This window comes from Myripristis murdjan, chromosome 3 (assembly GCF_902150065.1).
Source record: "Myripristis murdjan chromosome 3, fMyrMur1.1, whole genome shotgun sequence".
NCBI lineage: Eukaryota > Metazoa > Chordata > Actinopteri > Holocentriformes > Holocentridae > Myripristis > Myripristis murdjan.
In genome coordinates, this window is record NC_043982.1 from 10137193 (window position 1) to 10152840 (window position 15648).

Consider the following 15648-nt stretch of genomic DNA (forward strand, 5'->3'; position numbering starts at 1 on the left):
TGAGGTGACAACAAGGGTAGAGTTTCGATGTGGGATACTTGTGCCAGGTTAAAAAAAAAAACTGCTAGTTTTGGTTTAATACAGAGATGGTGAGACAAGTTTGCTGAGATCTAAATATGCAGGTTTTCATTTCAGCCAAAAACTACAAAAGATACCCACTCTGGAGCTAGCAATGAATCACTGTGTTAAGCAGTGATTTTCAATCCCAGTACTTTTATTCTCAGTATCTAATCAGGGAGTGTCTCACACCTAGGGTGCACACTAATGTGATTGCAGTTAGCTATTAACTACCTGTTAGAAGAGAAAACCAACAGTATCCTAATCCCTGGAGATTAGGATTGAAAATCCTCGCAGGCATTTTATGGCCTGGTAATTTATTAAAAGCTAAACGGTTACTTAGGGGGGTCCATAGGTGCTGATAGGCACACTCAGAAACACTCCTTGTTTAGTTTTTACTGAATGAATGGTGATGAAATGGAGAGAAAAAAGAGAGATTGCCTTTCCTCTTGTGATATCACACCTGTGCCCGCAGTGCAGTGTAACTGATCCTTTTGCTTAGAGAGAGGGTGAGCCTGAAGGGCAATGCTCTGCCTGTACTTGTAGTATAATGGGCATTACAATCAAAACCATCATCTTTGTGGTCAAGTTACACACACAAAAAGGAAACTGAAATGAAGGCATTACCTTACCCTAGACTGCAAAGATCAAGGGAACCTGGACTTGACCTTTCTTCTACTACACTGTTACACAATATGGAGATAGAATTTCATTTACCCTCTCAGTTCACACAATATATGCGCTGCAATAAGACACCTTGCTCTTAAAGTACAGAGATCTCAAGGACAGTATAAGTGCTGCAACTTACAGCAACATTGCTGAATGAGTTTGGTCACGAAAAGTTGTGCAGTTGGCTGAACCTAGATCCACCTTTCTCTGCCTTCCTCTAGGATGCACACCTTCAGCCATGCGACACAGCAATAGCGCAAGCATCATGGTCAGAAGAGTTTTATTACCGTTTTGAACAGGTAAAAGAATTATTCTGTCTTCATCCACGCTCTCTGAGATACACAAGCACACAGCTCCCTGCCCCCGCATCAATATATGAAAGATGACAGTGGGGTCAGATGCAGGGAAATGGGGCACTTTAGCATTCAGCATCCTTTGTCCTATCAGAGGCCCTACATATTTTTGGTCAGGGGGTTTTAAGTAAACCATTGCAGCACAGACCTCATCTGAGAGAGATCAGTGATTCAGTCAGATGTAACATGGTTTTCTGCTCCTCAGCTGGTGTCATGCAGCCCGCTCAATGGGTTTTTGTGTTTTTCTATGTGTGGGTGGCAGTGTAGTGTACAGGATGCCAGAGAGCAGCCCACTGGTTTTTCAATGACATGCCACTTGAGTAGGAAATCGGAGACTGACCATGAGGAGTGTTTCAGCAGCTGCCAAGCGAAACACCAACACTGAACATTTATAGCAGCGGAGCTCAGGGTTCCCTTCAGCTCTGACCTGTGGCTCGTGGGAGTTATCAACGAAATATCTGCATACTTTTATCTGAGTGCTTTATTCATATTGTATTTAGCCCAGTATGCAGCAAAGGACTCCAGTGAAAGGTGAAATATTCCTACTGGAATTTGTGGTGTGTCTGTGGTACGCAAAAGTCATTTTATAGTGACCTTATCATATTTAATGGTATTTTTAATCTCTTGTGGTATTATGTTAATATTCCTACAGGGAACATCACACACGGATGTTTTATATTTCTCTAAAAATAAACAGACTAGGATAGTTCTAGCCTTTTCTGTCAATAGAAATAATATATGAGGAAATAATTCTGTTTATTGTCAGATATTATTTTGTTTATTCAGTACATGAACAGTTAGATAAGACTCCTGATGAATGCACAGAGTTTGCGTGGTAAACCACATCAAAATCCCTAGTTTTAGTTTTCTTAAGTAACTACTGACCTTTCCAGGGGTAAAATTGATTACATTTACTCATGTTACTTTAATTGAGCTGCTATTTTGTGTACCGTTTTAAGTATTTTTTTTAAGTTATTAATTTTACTACTACTTAAGTGAACTTTTATGTAAATATTGTTCTTCATCGCATTTAAAATCACATCTGCGACAGAGTACACATTTTATAGGCTTTCTGTAATTATCAGAATCTGGACCATCACAAACTGATAAACTGAGGAGCCTTTCACAGTAAGGATCAGTCAGCAGAGATGAAATCTGCCTTTTCTTTCTTGGTGCATCTTTTCTATCATTTCCAAACTGCCAGAAGAATAGAATTGGATTAGAATTAGATTAGAATTGGATATACTCTGAACACATTTCAAGTGAGCTACTTTTTTTACATTAGCCTACAGCAGTACTTCTACACCACTTTATAAAATATAAACAAAGTAACAATACATCTTCTTGAGCACTAGTACAAGTACTCCACCTCCTCCACCACTGGACTTTCCTCCACTTTGAGAAAAAAATAGAACTCAACCCTCCTATTATCTTTGAGGTAAATTTGACCCCATGCAGTGTTTAAAGTCTCGAAATACAGGATTAACATCATTTTTTTTGTTTCATATTTCACTTTTCGTAATTTAATGGGGACAAGTGGGTAAACATGAAATTAACACATTGATATGTTTTTAATGTCCTGTCCTTTTGTATGCATCAGTGTTTCTTTGGGGTCTATTTGACCCCAGGCTTTTTTTTTAGTTGTATGAAACATATAAGAAATATCAACATTTTTAAAAAAAATTGTTTTAGTTGTTTTGCATGACACTGAGCAGCTATGGGGCCCTGTTCAAATATAACAGCACACCTGTAGTAACACAATTAATACCTCTAGTAACATAAAACCACACCCGTAGTAATATAACCACACCTGTAGTAACACAATTAATACCTCTAGTACATAAAACCACACCTGTAGTAACATAATTAACACCTCTAGTAACATAATAGCATACCTGTAATAACATAACAGCACACCTGTAGTGATATAACCACACCTGTAGTAAGATAACATCACACCTGTAACATAACAGCACACCTGTAGTAACATGATAGCATACCTGTAATAACATAACAGCACACCTGTAGTAATACCACACCTGTAGTAACATAGCCTGTAACAGTGGCGCAACCAGTCCACTACATATGACATCTGGGAGGGAAAAACATGATTTGTACAAGAACGCTGATGTATAAGAGGGGGTGCATGTGGCGTGTTATGATTTATTTAAGGAGCTATTGTGAATTTCCCTCGGGATGAATAAAGTATCTGGCTATCTAGGCAGTCAACCAGACACATAAAGTACCTGACACATAAACTTGGGTAACAGTTGTTATTATAATCATTTTTTGGAGGTTTAAATTACTGGGGTCAAATTGAACCCAACTGATATAAAAATGTTAGTAAGTTTAAGGAGACAAGAGAGTTAAATCATCCTGACTGGTATTCTCACTCATATTGTCTTGACTTATATCGCCCCCTTGTGGCTAATAGTGTTCACTGCATCAGACCGAGTTGAACTCGGAAACACAACCCTCCCAGAGGCTCCGCTATCATTTCCTGTAGGTCACGTTTTCATTACATTTGGAAGAAATGGCGGACATGGATGAACTGTTCGGGAGTGATGGGGATAGCGACAATGAACAACGAGGTACTGTTGTATCCGCGGCTCGGAGTCGTGCTTTGTGAAGGGTTTTATAACAATGAGACTCTATAGCATAGCGAAGTGGAGATTAGCTTTAGCCAAAATAAACAACAAGTGTAAACTCAGTCTTGAATGCGTGCAGTCGCAGTATGGTTAAAGCGTTTGTGTTGTAAGCATCATGTATGCAAATGAAATACCTGTGCTCTAACCTAGCTTTCGTTTGAACTAACTGTATACTTTCCTCAGCTGTGACTGGCTGGGAGTCGCTGTAAAATCATGAATGAAATGTTAATGTGCCAACCCAAAGTTAACAAGTCAGGCCGTACTTACATGTGTAGCTGCTGCTGAGGAACGATTCTGCATGGCGGAAGAAGGGCATTTAACCATCATCATGACTGCTGTTTTTCAGAGTCTGGCTCTGGCTCCGGTTCGGACTCGGACCACGACAGACCCCGGTCCGCCAGTATCGCCTCCGGCAGCGGCAGCGACAGTGAGAGGGAGCGGGGTGACGATGATGATGAGGAAGGCCAGGAGGCAGGAAAGCCCAGCATGAATAAGGTGGGTTTTTTTTTTTTTTTTTTTTTTTGTCTGTTTGTTTGTTTTTTTTGTTTTGTAATACTTTATTTGAATTCAAATGTACAATACAAAATGGCATGGTACATTCTCTGTTACAGAATGGAAAAAAAAAAGCAACAGACAGTCCTCAGGTCATTGCACATTAAATTTAAACAAACCACATAAATCAAATTTAAGGGGAGGAGAAAAAACAAATAAACATAAATGAAAAAAATAAAATAAAATAAGGGGTGAGAGCTAGGGCTTTTCAGCAAGGTTAAGCTCCTCTATTAAGCAGCAGAGCTTCACTGCATTTTTCTTCTCCATACATTTCAGGGCTGAGAAGTGATGACAAAGTTATTGATGAAAAATGAAGAAGTTAGGTCTTGTTTTCATGAGTCTGTTTTTATGAATAAAAAACTTCCTGAGAATGATGAATGTGTTGATAGCCAGCTCATGGGACGGATCTTTTATCAATATGCCATACAAGACATTTTATTTTGTTAGAATAGAGAAATTAGCCAATTTGGGACCCAGCATGAATAAGGTGTGTGCTTCCGGTTCCACTGCTGAGGCTCATAACTCTTTCTGCTAGCATGGAGTCTGCCTGAGCATCACTTGTCATCACATTACTTTAATGCCACTTCTACTGCCATAGATGTTCTGTGTAAAGTAAAGCAGAAGACATTCCTGTGCATAAGCCATAATAATCATTTTGCACCACAACTGTTGTGCCACCACTTGTGTATAAAGTTGTATGTGGAAGTTGAATTGGTGGGAAACTGGATTTGAAAAAAAAAAAAAAAAAAAAAAAAAAAACATTTGCTAGGTGCAGTGATACCCCAAATAGAGAAATGGTTCTGATTCAAGCAGTTTAGCAACAAATATTCATCTGTCCATCTGCAGGACATATATATTGCTTGGTATTGAAATGATGACACTCAGTAAGATCATCTGGAATAAAAAAAAAGTCTTTTCTCCTTTCCACTGTGTATTAGGTGAAAAATGAATAAAGAAAGTTTGTGGGAACAGGTTATGATTAATGCTATCCCAGATCCGCTGTGGTATTTTTTACCCACGTCAGCTACAGTATGTAAAACAGCAAGTGTGCAGGTCTCCCTTACATTATTCATGGTGGTGTGTGCACACATAGTTGAAGATATCAGGGCTCTTTTTCCTCAGAATAAGAAGTTGCCATTTATTGTTGTGAAATATGAAAACTACAATAAATAAAACAACAGAGATGGCCTTTTTTGTGCTCTGGTTTCCTCTCACTTCCCACAGACATGAGGAGGATTTGGAGAATCTGAATTGCATGTAAACCAGAATGCGGTGGTCTTTCTGTGTTAGCCCTGTAATGGACTGATGGTCAGGTGGTTTCCCTGCATGGCCCCGTGCATGCTAGCATAGGCTTCAGCCTGTCATGACCCAGAATAGGGATAAATGGGTAAATAAATGACTGAAAGTTTCTCAGTTACATTGTTCTGTGAATGTGCCCAAGTTGTGCCCGAAAGGAGTTTTTCACATCAGTGCATGCATTACTGCTTAATGTCTGTCACTGAGAAGAAGAAAGGGACGTTTTTACTAGAAAACAAACCCTCAAAAATGTAACCTTTCAAACTTACATGTCAGACCCATGTCTTCTTATTTAGGCTATCTTTGTTAAATAAGACAGCAGGTAATTTCAACTTTAACACCATGACTTGTCAACAAAAATATATTTAGAAATCAAAGTGCATACAGCGTGGTTTGCAAAATAACTCTGAATGACACTGGTTTTCTCCTTTGAAGAGACCTCTGATATGTAAATCTGAACAAGACATAGCACAAGATATCATCTTGTCTGTAGTATCCAAACATCATGCCCTTCTTTCACCATATCCAAAGTGACCTCAGCCTCCACTTGTGATGTGATGCTGGGCTGTGATGCTGATCTGACTGGCCTTCTTCCTACCAGGAGCTGTTTGGAGATGACAGCGAAGACGAGCGACACAGTCAACACAGCGGCAGCGACAACCAATCTGAACACTCAGGGAACCAGTCGGATGCCAGCATGCACTCGGAGCAGGAGGACAACGAGCATTCAGATGCAGAGCAGCACAGCGGCTCAGAGCGCGGCCATCGGGACGAAGAGGAGGACGAGGAGGACGGCGGCCACCGGTCAGATGCCGGAAGCCCAGCTGGCAGCGTGGTGTCTGGAGCCGGGAGCCCTCGCTCCGACAGGGGCAGCGTCCGTTCAGACAGAAGGTAGGACGGCACACATGTGACGATGCCTCAGTTTTTACCTCAGATAAGATTAACTTTATTCATTCCAGAGGGGAAATCACATTGTAGTAGCAAATTGTAAAGGTGTAGGCTTGTGAACAAAGAGGAAAGAGTTCTAAAAGACATTAGTAAAAGATAATTGATGATATCAATAGAATTACACTAAATCAAAGCTACAATATGCATCTTTTTGCCTCAAGGCAGCATAGAGCTCTATGTCCCACCATAATCACTGTGCTGTATTAAATGCAACCAGTTACGCTAATTAAAACTAATGAATGCAGTACTTAGCAAATAATGTTATGTCAGCATTCTTGTCTTCTCATTGCACATTGACCACCATATGAATTCTGTATCTTACAGTGTGAACAAGTCAAAGTTAGAAGAAAATCTTCTTCCCTCAACACCTAAGGAATCGTTAGAGGGCAAAACGCCTCGCTAGCACTACATTTAAACTTTACTCCATCATCTTGGACAGTTTGATTTGCAGCCATGACCGGTTCTCCTTCTGACGGAAAACAAACCCTACAAGTGCAAACAGCACTGTTAAACCTTCAGTGGAAATTAGCACTCAAATTCTGTGTTCATCCTATTGCAGAAGCAGTGGAGTGATTGCAGCTTGGGTGAATAACTGCCTATTTCTGTTTTGCTTTTATGTGAAATTAGTGGTAAAGGCATTTGGGTGGAATTGGACTGAATTTGACTTGTTATATATTCACACACAGCTGCCAAATTGGACACAGTGTGTGTTGTTCTTGGAAGGGACAAGTAAATAGTGTCATTTTATCGGAAGAATAAATAAATCAGTCATTAAAAAGAGATAAAATATAGTTTGGCAGTCTAGACTCTTCTCTGGAGCTGCATGTCTCTATGCCAGTGTCAGTAAAGTCAGTTTGTCATTCATCGTCAGTGGAGCGGCTCTAGGATCAGTCCATCAATGACGTTGTGTCCTTATTTTTACAGAATTAACATGCGACTTTCTGATTGTTTGTGTTTTTCTTGTACATGTTTGTTTGAAACCAGTGTACACAGTGATCCTGGGACTCCTCAGTCAGGGCCAGGCACCCCTCACTCTGACGGAGAAATGTCCGGCAGGGAGAACCAATCCGATGATGAAAAGTGGGAAGGAGGAGCTAAGAGCGACCAGTCAGAGGATGAGGAGGAGAAACGCCATCACTCCGATGAAGACAGAGAGAACTCTGATGACGAGGGGCCCAGGAACAGGAAGTCGGGTACTGCCACAGGAAATCTTGTAGATGAAATGATTGTGAAAGAGCTAGCCTGTTGTGTTGAGATGAGATGTATTCATGCCCAGTAGCTTGGATTTATACCATGTTCAGTCAAGCTGTCATGTTAACAGAAGTGATCACAGTGCTGTTTTATAATGTGTGTTTTTTCAGAGTCTGCCAAGGGGAGTGATAGCGAAGATGATTTCATCTCACAGAAAACCAAAACGAAGATTGCCTCCGATTCCGATTCAGACAGTGATGTCGGACCCAAGAAAAGTATGAAACAGTTTGAGCAAAGTCTCTTTTTACTCCAACCCCAACCCTGCACCTTCATTATAGCATCTTCAATTCAAGACCGAGCTTTAATTCACTTAGATGCAGGTTGAGTTAGGATATTTTTCTAATCCACCTGTATTAGAGCTGCACGATATACCATTTTAGCATTGCGGTGTGCATGTTAAAAGTTGATGCTACAACTTTTATGCTGCTTGATATAAAAAGCAGACCCGCAAGGTTCTCGTTTTCTATGAGTGTGTTGCTAGCGTCGTTGGTGAAGGGGTGCACTTGGGCAAATCACAGGTTTGCTTTGTTAGAAGAGGATATACTTGTATAGTACCCAAATGATGAAAATTATGGTTCTTACTAGTATAGTTGTACATGAATGACACACTGCATGCATTCGGTGAAATCTCCTGTATTTTTTTCATATCATATCATGCAATATCATGCAGCCCTATATTGTAGAGGTTAAAGCAGTTTCTGTCACTTCCTCCCACCCACAGACAAGAAGGCAGCAGCAGACGACCTGTTTGGAGAGGCCGACGACATCTCCTCAGATAGCGATACAGAGAAGCCCCCGACCCCAGGACAGCCCGTGGTACCTGTCTGCCTGTTCATCCATATGCCTGCCTGTCCTGTCTATCTTTCCCTCTTTCTCACTTTCTCTGTTTTGCGCTCATCATCCAGCCACTTTAATTTGGCCATGCAGAATCCTCTCTTAAAGAGTTCCCAAATCCCCTTTTCTCAGAGCTTCTCTCTAATCCTTTCTGCTGATCCCTATTATCATGGGTCATTGAATCATGCAGTGTTGTTTGAACTGTTCTCTCTCTCTCTCTCTCTCTCTCTCTCTCTCTCTCTCTCTCTCTCTCTCTCTCTCTCTCTCTCTCTCTCTCTCTCTCTCTCTCTCCTCTCTCTCTCTCTCTGTGTGTGTGTGTGTGTGTGTGTGTGTGTGTGTGTGTGTGTGTGTGTGTGTGTGTGTGTGTGTGTGTGTGTGTGTGTGTGTGTCCATCGGCAGGACGCAGAGGACGGGATGGAGGGGGAGCAGGCAGAGGAGGAGCCCGTTCCTGAGACCCGTATCGAAGTAGAGATTCCCAAAGTCAGCACTGACCTGGGATCTGATCTTTACTTTGTCAAGTTGCCCAACTTCCTGTCCGTCGAGCCCAGGTCAGACACTTTGCACTCAATAAGACGGGCACGTGGCACTTAAGCAGTTGTTGATAGATTGTAAAAATAAACTTTACAAGCTCTTGTGTCCTGTCTAAACTTATATTGACACAAAAAATTGTTCCAGCTTTCCACCTGGTAAGAAAGCCAGAAGAGAACTGGAAATTATAAAACAGAGTTTGACAAATGCAGTGTCAACTGCTGTGGTAACCATGGTAACCGCTATACACCACCATAACGTTCTGTTGACATCTAAGTTAATATTTCTCACTGTAATCGACAGCGGGAAGCAAACAAACAGACAAACATGACCGAAACAAAAACATAACACTTTCTCAGGTGATTTAAAAAAAAATGTTTTAACACAGTTCTTCTGACCAGGTTAAAGTCCAAATCCCAAATCCCAGCCAGTTGTCCCAACACAGATCTGTATTTTTTTAGCAGCACAGTCATCATAAATATCGCTTGAATGTATTAAAACCGCAGATCAACAAAATGGCCAAACTGAAGATGAGGAAGAGATGAGCAAAGTATTTCAGACATTTGCCACTGACTTTGGTTTGGCTGGGATCTTTTCATCGTGCTGCTCTGTGTTCAATCAACTAAAAAAAACAGCTCTTGGATCTTGCTCATCCTAAGGGGATTTATCTAACTTAAAAAGCGATTACTTTGTTTTTTATTGAATTTGATTTCACAGACCCTTTGATCCTCAGTACTACGAGGATGAATTTGAGGATGAGGAAATGCTGGATGAGGAGGGACGGACCAGGCTCAAACTTAAGGTTTGCAATCTGCTCTGTGTGTGTGTGTGTGTGTGTGTGTTTGTGTGTGTGTGTGTGTGTGTGTGTGTGTGGCGAAGTTGAAATGGAAGTATTATCAGGAAAGCAAAGATGATATTTTTTTCAAGGCTTTGAAAATCACATGGAGCCTCAACAATAACAAACACTGGGTGTTGTGACATGTAGTTCACTCTATGTTGTTATGTCGGGTCAAACTGTGCATATTTATAGTTTTTGTAATTTTTTAAGAAGTAAGTCACATGCAGGCCATCCATAGAATAAAGTTTTCTCATTCATCTTTAGGATTATCACAATCTCAAAATACACTGCAGGCTGTTCCAGATATCTTCTGTCGGAAGATTGTCAGGAAATTTGAACACCAAAAACGAAAGCAACAGACATGCAACTGTTTCGCCAATGAGGGAACAACAAGAGTTAATGTTTTCTCTCTCTCTGCCCGACAGGTGGAGAATACAATTCGGTGGAGAGTGAAGAGAGACGAGGAGGGAAACGAAATGCGTGAGAGCAACGCACGCATTGTCAAATGGTCTGACGGCAGGTTGGTATTTTGAAAGTTGGATGCGGAGGCTCTTGCACTCTGGACACCCTGGAACGACGTGGTCTGTTACTTTCTGAGCTTTTGATCTTGTCGTTGTCTCGCCGCAGCATGTCCCTCCATTTGGGGAATGAGGTGTTTGATGTTTACAAAGCTCCTCTCCAGGGAGACCACAACCACCTGTTCATCCGACAGGGCACTGGACTACAGGGACAGGCTGTGTTCAAAACCAAACTCACCTTCCGGTAAGCCAGTGGCACACCCATTCATGATACTGGGGACAGAGTGTTTTTTAGGCCAGATTCTTGGAAATACACTCGCGCACACACTCTCACTCCAGGCAAGAAAAATCTGAGTTACGGGGGGACTCTTACAATAGCGCCCTTCATCTAAGCTCTATTCAGAAATGTACTGTATGCTCTAAGTCCCTGAACCACCTTGTGCAAGCTTCGCAGGTTTCTCCCAATCAGAACTGTGTAAGCCTCTTACTCCCCCAAGCCCACCTGGATGTTCTGTCTTCTAAGACCACATGGGACTAGTAGGACACCGGCCAAAGCTGCTTTCCCCCTCGGCAGTCAGACAGGACATTGCCACTTGTTCTGATTGAGTATTATAATAAAAGCGGGGTTTTTGATTAGGAATTAGGGCTGAGCCTGCTCAGGGCACAAATGGTTCGGACAGTAGGTTACACAAAGCAGCTTTAGGCAACCTCATTAAATATCGAAACAAAAACACGTCCCAGCAAGTAGCCTGCACTTGGGTTCAGGCAGAGTTTTACTGTGTTGCTACTGTTTAACGAGGCAGTCGGACTGAAGGCAGCAGGCAAGAGTGTTGCACAGTCAAAGTGCTCAAAATTGCCTGCCAATTTTGACCCATGTCAGCATCAAGCGTTGCAGTTCAAGCACTGCAACGCTCCTGTGGCTTCAAATTGTATTGAGACAGGGTTAGACATTTGGCCAATTTGGGCAAAAATACCGTCAAAAGGTCATAAAATGCCTGTTCCGAGTGGGGGGAAAAACACAGTCAGTACTTAGTAGTGCACTTTTTGCATTTTAACCTCATTTATGTGTTATTTATTTCACTCGCGTACTCTTGTGAATTCAGGTACTGTCTTCTGTGGACCCCTGTAGGAGATCTGTAAGAGGCTTTGACAAGGGAAGTCTTTCTTTTGCGAAATGGGCAAGAAAAATGGAGTGGTTTTTGATCAGAAATCAATCGTACACACAGCCTGAGGCAGCAGAAAATACTGGCACCGTGCAGCCAGCAGGGGAAGAAAATGCCAAGCCCACACAAACCACTGTGGCACCAAAAAAAAGACAAATTTTGTGAATAAAAGCCTCAGCAGTTGGACTGGTTGGGAACAGACAGTGAAGAAAATGGCTCATTCCTCTTTAGAGAGGTCTGGCATGATTTTCTAGTATTTGATTTCAGAGTATACAAACCTTCATGGAACAAATTGAGGATTTGTTTGCCAATATGCATTGCAAATATGTATTATTTTATAGTTCATTAACACAAATTCCTCTGAAAATCAGGTCTAGGGGCCAAAAAGTGCCCTCCTAAATAAATGGACTGATGTTTATATTTCCAAACCAAACAAAACCACAGCTTGTCATTGTGACAGCCACCTTAGTCATGTGTTTTTTTTTCCGGTCTTACCAGGCCCCACTCCACAGACAGTGCCACCCACAGGAAGATGACTCTGTCTCTGGCTGATCGCTGTTCCAAAACCCAGAAGATCAGGATCCTTCCCATGGCTGGGCGGGATCCTGAGTCCCAGCGTAATGAAATGATCAAGGTAACAGTCCTCTCACTCTCTGTACACAGAGTCCATCTGGCTGTGTCATCTGGCTCTCCCTCAGCCCGCTCTGAGAAAGCATGCTTTTGTTACCACAGAGACAGAGAGGGTCGCATAAGGCCAGTGGCTATCAGGCACTTTGGGTTACATAAAGACGTAACCTGGCGTGGTTACATAATGAGCTTATGCAGTGGACAGTGAAATGGATGGAAACGGTGTCACAAGTCTAGGCAGCTAATTGTGTATCTACTGTCAACCTCCCGGCTGCTGATAGCTTTGTTTGTAGTCTGACTCTGCTTTGCTCTCACAGAAGACAGTCTAGCATTACTTGGTGAACATACAGTGTGTCCTGTTGTGCTACTTTTTTTTTTTTTACTTTTAAATCCTGCAACACAGTGTGATTCTGACAAACTCGTCTATTTGATTTGATTTACATTTGATTTTAGTCCATCTGCACATAATCTATCATTTGCAAGGGTAGTGAGTGTATAGTTCATTGTGCAGCTGCAGAACAAAGTGAATCTTTGTAATTACCTGTGTGAGCGGCTGACAGACAGCCTGTACCGTGGGTTTCTTTATCTTGTGTTTGCAGTAATAATTGACAGTTGTTATTAGTGCCGGCACTGAAGCACAACAGAAGGTCAAGCGAGTTTTGTTCTTGTTTTTGTTTTCACTGAACAACATCTTGGTTACAGCATTAAAGAGCTAGCAAAGCAGCTTTGTTCTTGAGAAGTGCGGCATTTATTCAGCCCATTGGCAGGCGAGATTGACAGGACGGTGTAAAAAGATTATGAATAATCCCGATTTTTTTTTTTAATCTTTAAAAACAGAACATTCTGTATTCACATTAGGTTTTGATGTGTCACTCGAGTGGAGGTTCCTTCCTTCTTGTATGTTCTGTTAAACTGTCACGTCATTTCCCCCTCTTCCTCTTCCATCTTTTCTGCCTCCATTTTTAACTGTTCAATAAAGGCAAAAAAAAAAAGACAAAAAATCGTCAAACACCTCATTACACGGAACTCATGGGTAAAAATGTAATCATTGACCACTGTGTTGATCAGTTGTACAATACACAAATATTAACTTGGAGTGAATGCGTTTTCTCAGTGCTACATTTGAGCAGTTACCACTCAAAAGAAAAAAATAATAATAATAATAATAAAATAAAAAAAGTAAATGGGACTCATGTGGAAAAGCTACATTTATTTAAATGAAAAATTCCTAACAAAGCCAAGCACATTGCTTTGGTGTCTGATATTTTTTTATTTTTGGTCATTGCATCCGCATACATTTTTCATACTTGGTATTATCGGCTTAAATTAGATGCTTTACAAATGTCAAGAAAAATTACCACCTGACAGCTAATATTAACTAAAAAGCCTAAACAATTTAAAACATGCGTAAACATTTACTACTGGATTATTCATCCAATCACAGGATTTACTTCATGAGATCAGTACAAGGGCAGAGTGTATGTATTTGCCAAGTTTGCCAGCTTTTGGACTACAAGAGTTTTGAGATTTTAAGTCACCAAATTGAAATGTCATGTAGAAGTCGATGCCAGCGATCAAATATTTCCCATTGGTGTGTGATTGCAGAAAGAGGAAGAGCGTCTGCGCGCCTCCATCCGCCGGGAGTCCCAACAGAGGAGAATGAGGGAAAAGCAGCACCAGAGAGGCCTGAGCAGCAGCTACCTGGAGCCTGATCGCTATGACGACGAGGAGGAGGGCGAGGAGGCTATCAGCCTTGCAGCCATCAAGAGCAAATACAAGGGAGGAGGAGGCCTGAGGGGTGAGGGCAAACAACTGGCACATCCAACACATTTAGTCTCTTTTTCTTTCCCTGCTGTGAGTTAGAAAAATGCCTACGATGTCAATCAGGTCTAAAAACAAACTTTTGTTTTTTCTCTCCCTGCTCTCACCCCCATCCCACCCATTGCAGAGGAGCGAGCGAGGATCTACTCGTCCGACAGCGATGAGGGCTCAGATGACGATAAGGCCCAGAGGCTGATGAAGGCCAAGAAGCTTGACAGTGACGAGGTAGGTGTAGTACCCTGCTAGCCAGACGGGGGGCAGTGTGATGCAGGACACTGGGGGGCGGGAGGGGGTGGAAGCCAATTGTGCAAATTCCCTTCAAGCGAAAAAGACAAGACAGGAACCTGTAGTCCTTGTAAGGAACAGGCTGTTCCTGCAGTGGCCGGCAATAATGAGAAATATGCTTTTCTGATGACTTCAAAAAAAAAAACAAAAAAAAACCACTGTAACTGCAACAGGACAAATAAACGAATAGTCCTGAAAACGGTACAGAACGTCTGCTACATTGATGCCGTCTGTGTCTGTCATAACGTAGTGTTCCCTCTCCTTTTCCCCGTCCTGTGCAGGAGGGTGAGGGCTCGGGCAAGAGGAAGGCAGAGGATGACGAGGAGTCATCCACCAAGAAGGCTAAGAAATATGTCATCAGCGATGAAGAGGAGGAGGAAGAGGATGATGAATGATTCAATTTTTTTTTCTACCATTCCACTGTTCAATCAGTGCTCAGTCCACGTGGCATAGAACAGCCACATTTTGCTTTGTATATTTTTTATAGACCTGTGTGTGTGTGTGTGTGTGTGTGTGTGTGTGTGTGTGTGTGTGTGAGAGAGAGAGAGAGACGTGTGTGTTTGCTTGTTTATGTTCTGTACAGCAGAGGTGATGAATAAAGAGGTGGTTGTTTTATGTAACCAAAACTACCCAAGGCTGCCTTTTGTTTTTGGTTTCTGTTGTGAATCATATACATGAATCACACTGTTTAGATAATAGGAAACATATTGTCTTGAATCCTGTTTCCAAACAAAACAAGGTCAACGGGATAGGTGAGTTGATGAGAAATTGCATTTGGTAAAAGGGTGCAAAAGCCATCTCTTGCTTCTTCACTCAACCATCTGGCATAACAAAACCCATAATTGACCTGTGCTTGCTATGTTTTTGCTGTTTTTTTTTTTGTTTGTTTTTTTTGCTTCGAAGGCCATACAGAGGTGGAGAACAAATACACATGAGGGAAATATCTCGAGCAGAGCCACAGGCAAAGGACAGCGAGGGTAGAGGGTAGGGAAGGGACAAATCTCTGCCGCTGAGAGCTTTACCGCTTTAACGCCAAAACAAACTACACCAGACTGGCAAGGCAGTCAAGAGAGGAGGGGATTTGGGAATTTAGACGATGGAGTTAAGGACAGCAAGGTGCAGTGTTGTCTGTAGATCCTCCTGAAGACAGAGACAGAGGGCTGGTAGAGTGAGTAAGGAGTGCCAGACAGCAGGGGAGATGTGCTGATAGTTATAAAGTAAGAGAGGACAGGTGTGGGGTATTGTGCCTCAATCCAGTTT

The 15648-nt window shown here is 41.9% G+C and overlaps 1 protein-coding gene across 1 annotated transcript; it reads left to right on the forward strand.

Moving 5' to 3' along the window:
* Positions 1-3533: 3533 nt before the first annotated feature.
* Positions 3534-15017, forward strand: leo1 (LEO1 homolog, Paf1/RNA polymerase II complex component). The gene is made up of 14 exons (XM_030048428.1): positions 3534-3670; positions 4074-4222; positions 6177-6466; positions 7508-7716; positions 7885-7989; positions 8496-8590; positions 9008-9156; positions 9854-9938; positions 10400-10494; positions 10602-10736; positions 12154-12289; positions 13888-14080; positions 14231-14328; positions 14670-15017. Exons 1-14 carry the CDS (start codon positions 3613-3615, stop codon positions 14781-14783), a joined length of 1911 nt encoding a protein of 636 aa, XP_029904288.1. The 5' UTR covers positions 3534-3612; the 3' UTR covers positions 14784-15017.
* The last annotated feature ends 631 nt before the right edge of the window (positions 15018-15648 follow it).

Excerpts from the sequence above, each read along its gene's own strand:
- leo1 (XM_030048428.1), top strand. The coding sequence starts at position 3,613 with ATGGCGGACATGGATGAACTGTTCGGGAGTGATGGGGATAGCGACAAT. Across the intron at positions 10,495-10,601 it reads GTCAAATGGTCTGACGGCAG|CATGTCCCTCCATTTGGGGA; the intron begins GTTGGTATTTTG and ends GTCTCGCCGCAG. Across the intron at positions 14,329-14,669 it reads AGAAGCTTGACAGTGACGAG|GAGGGTGAGGGCTCGGGCAA; the intron begins GTAGGTGTAGTA and ends CGTCCTGTGCAG.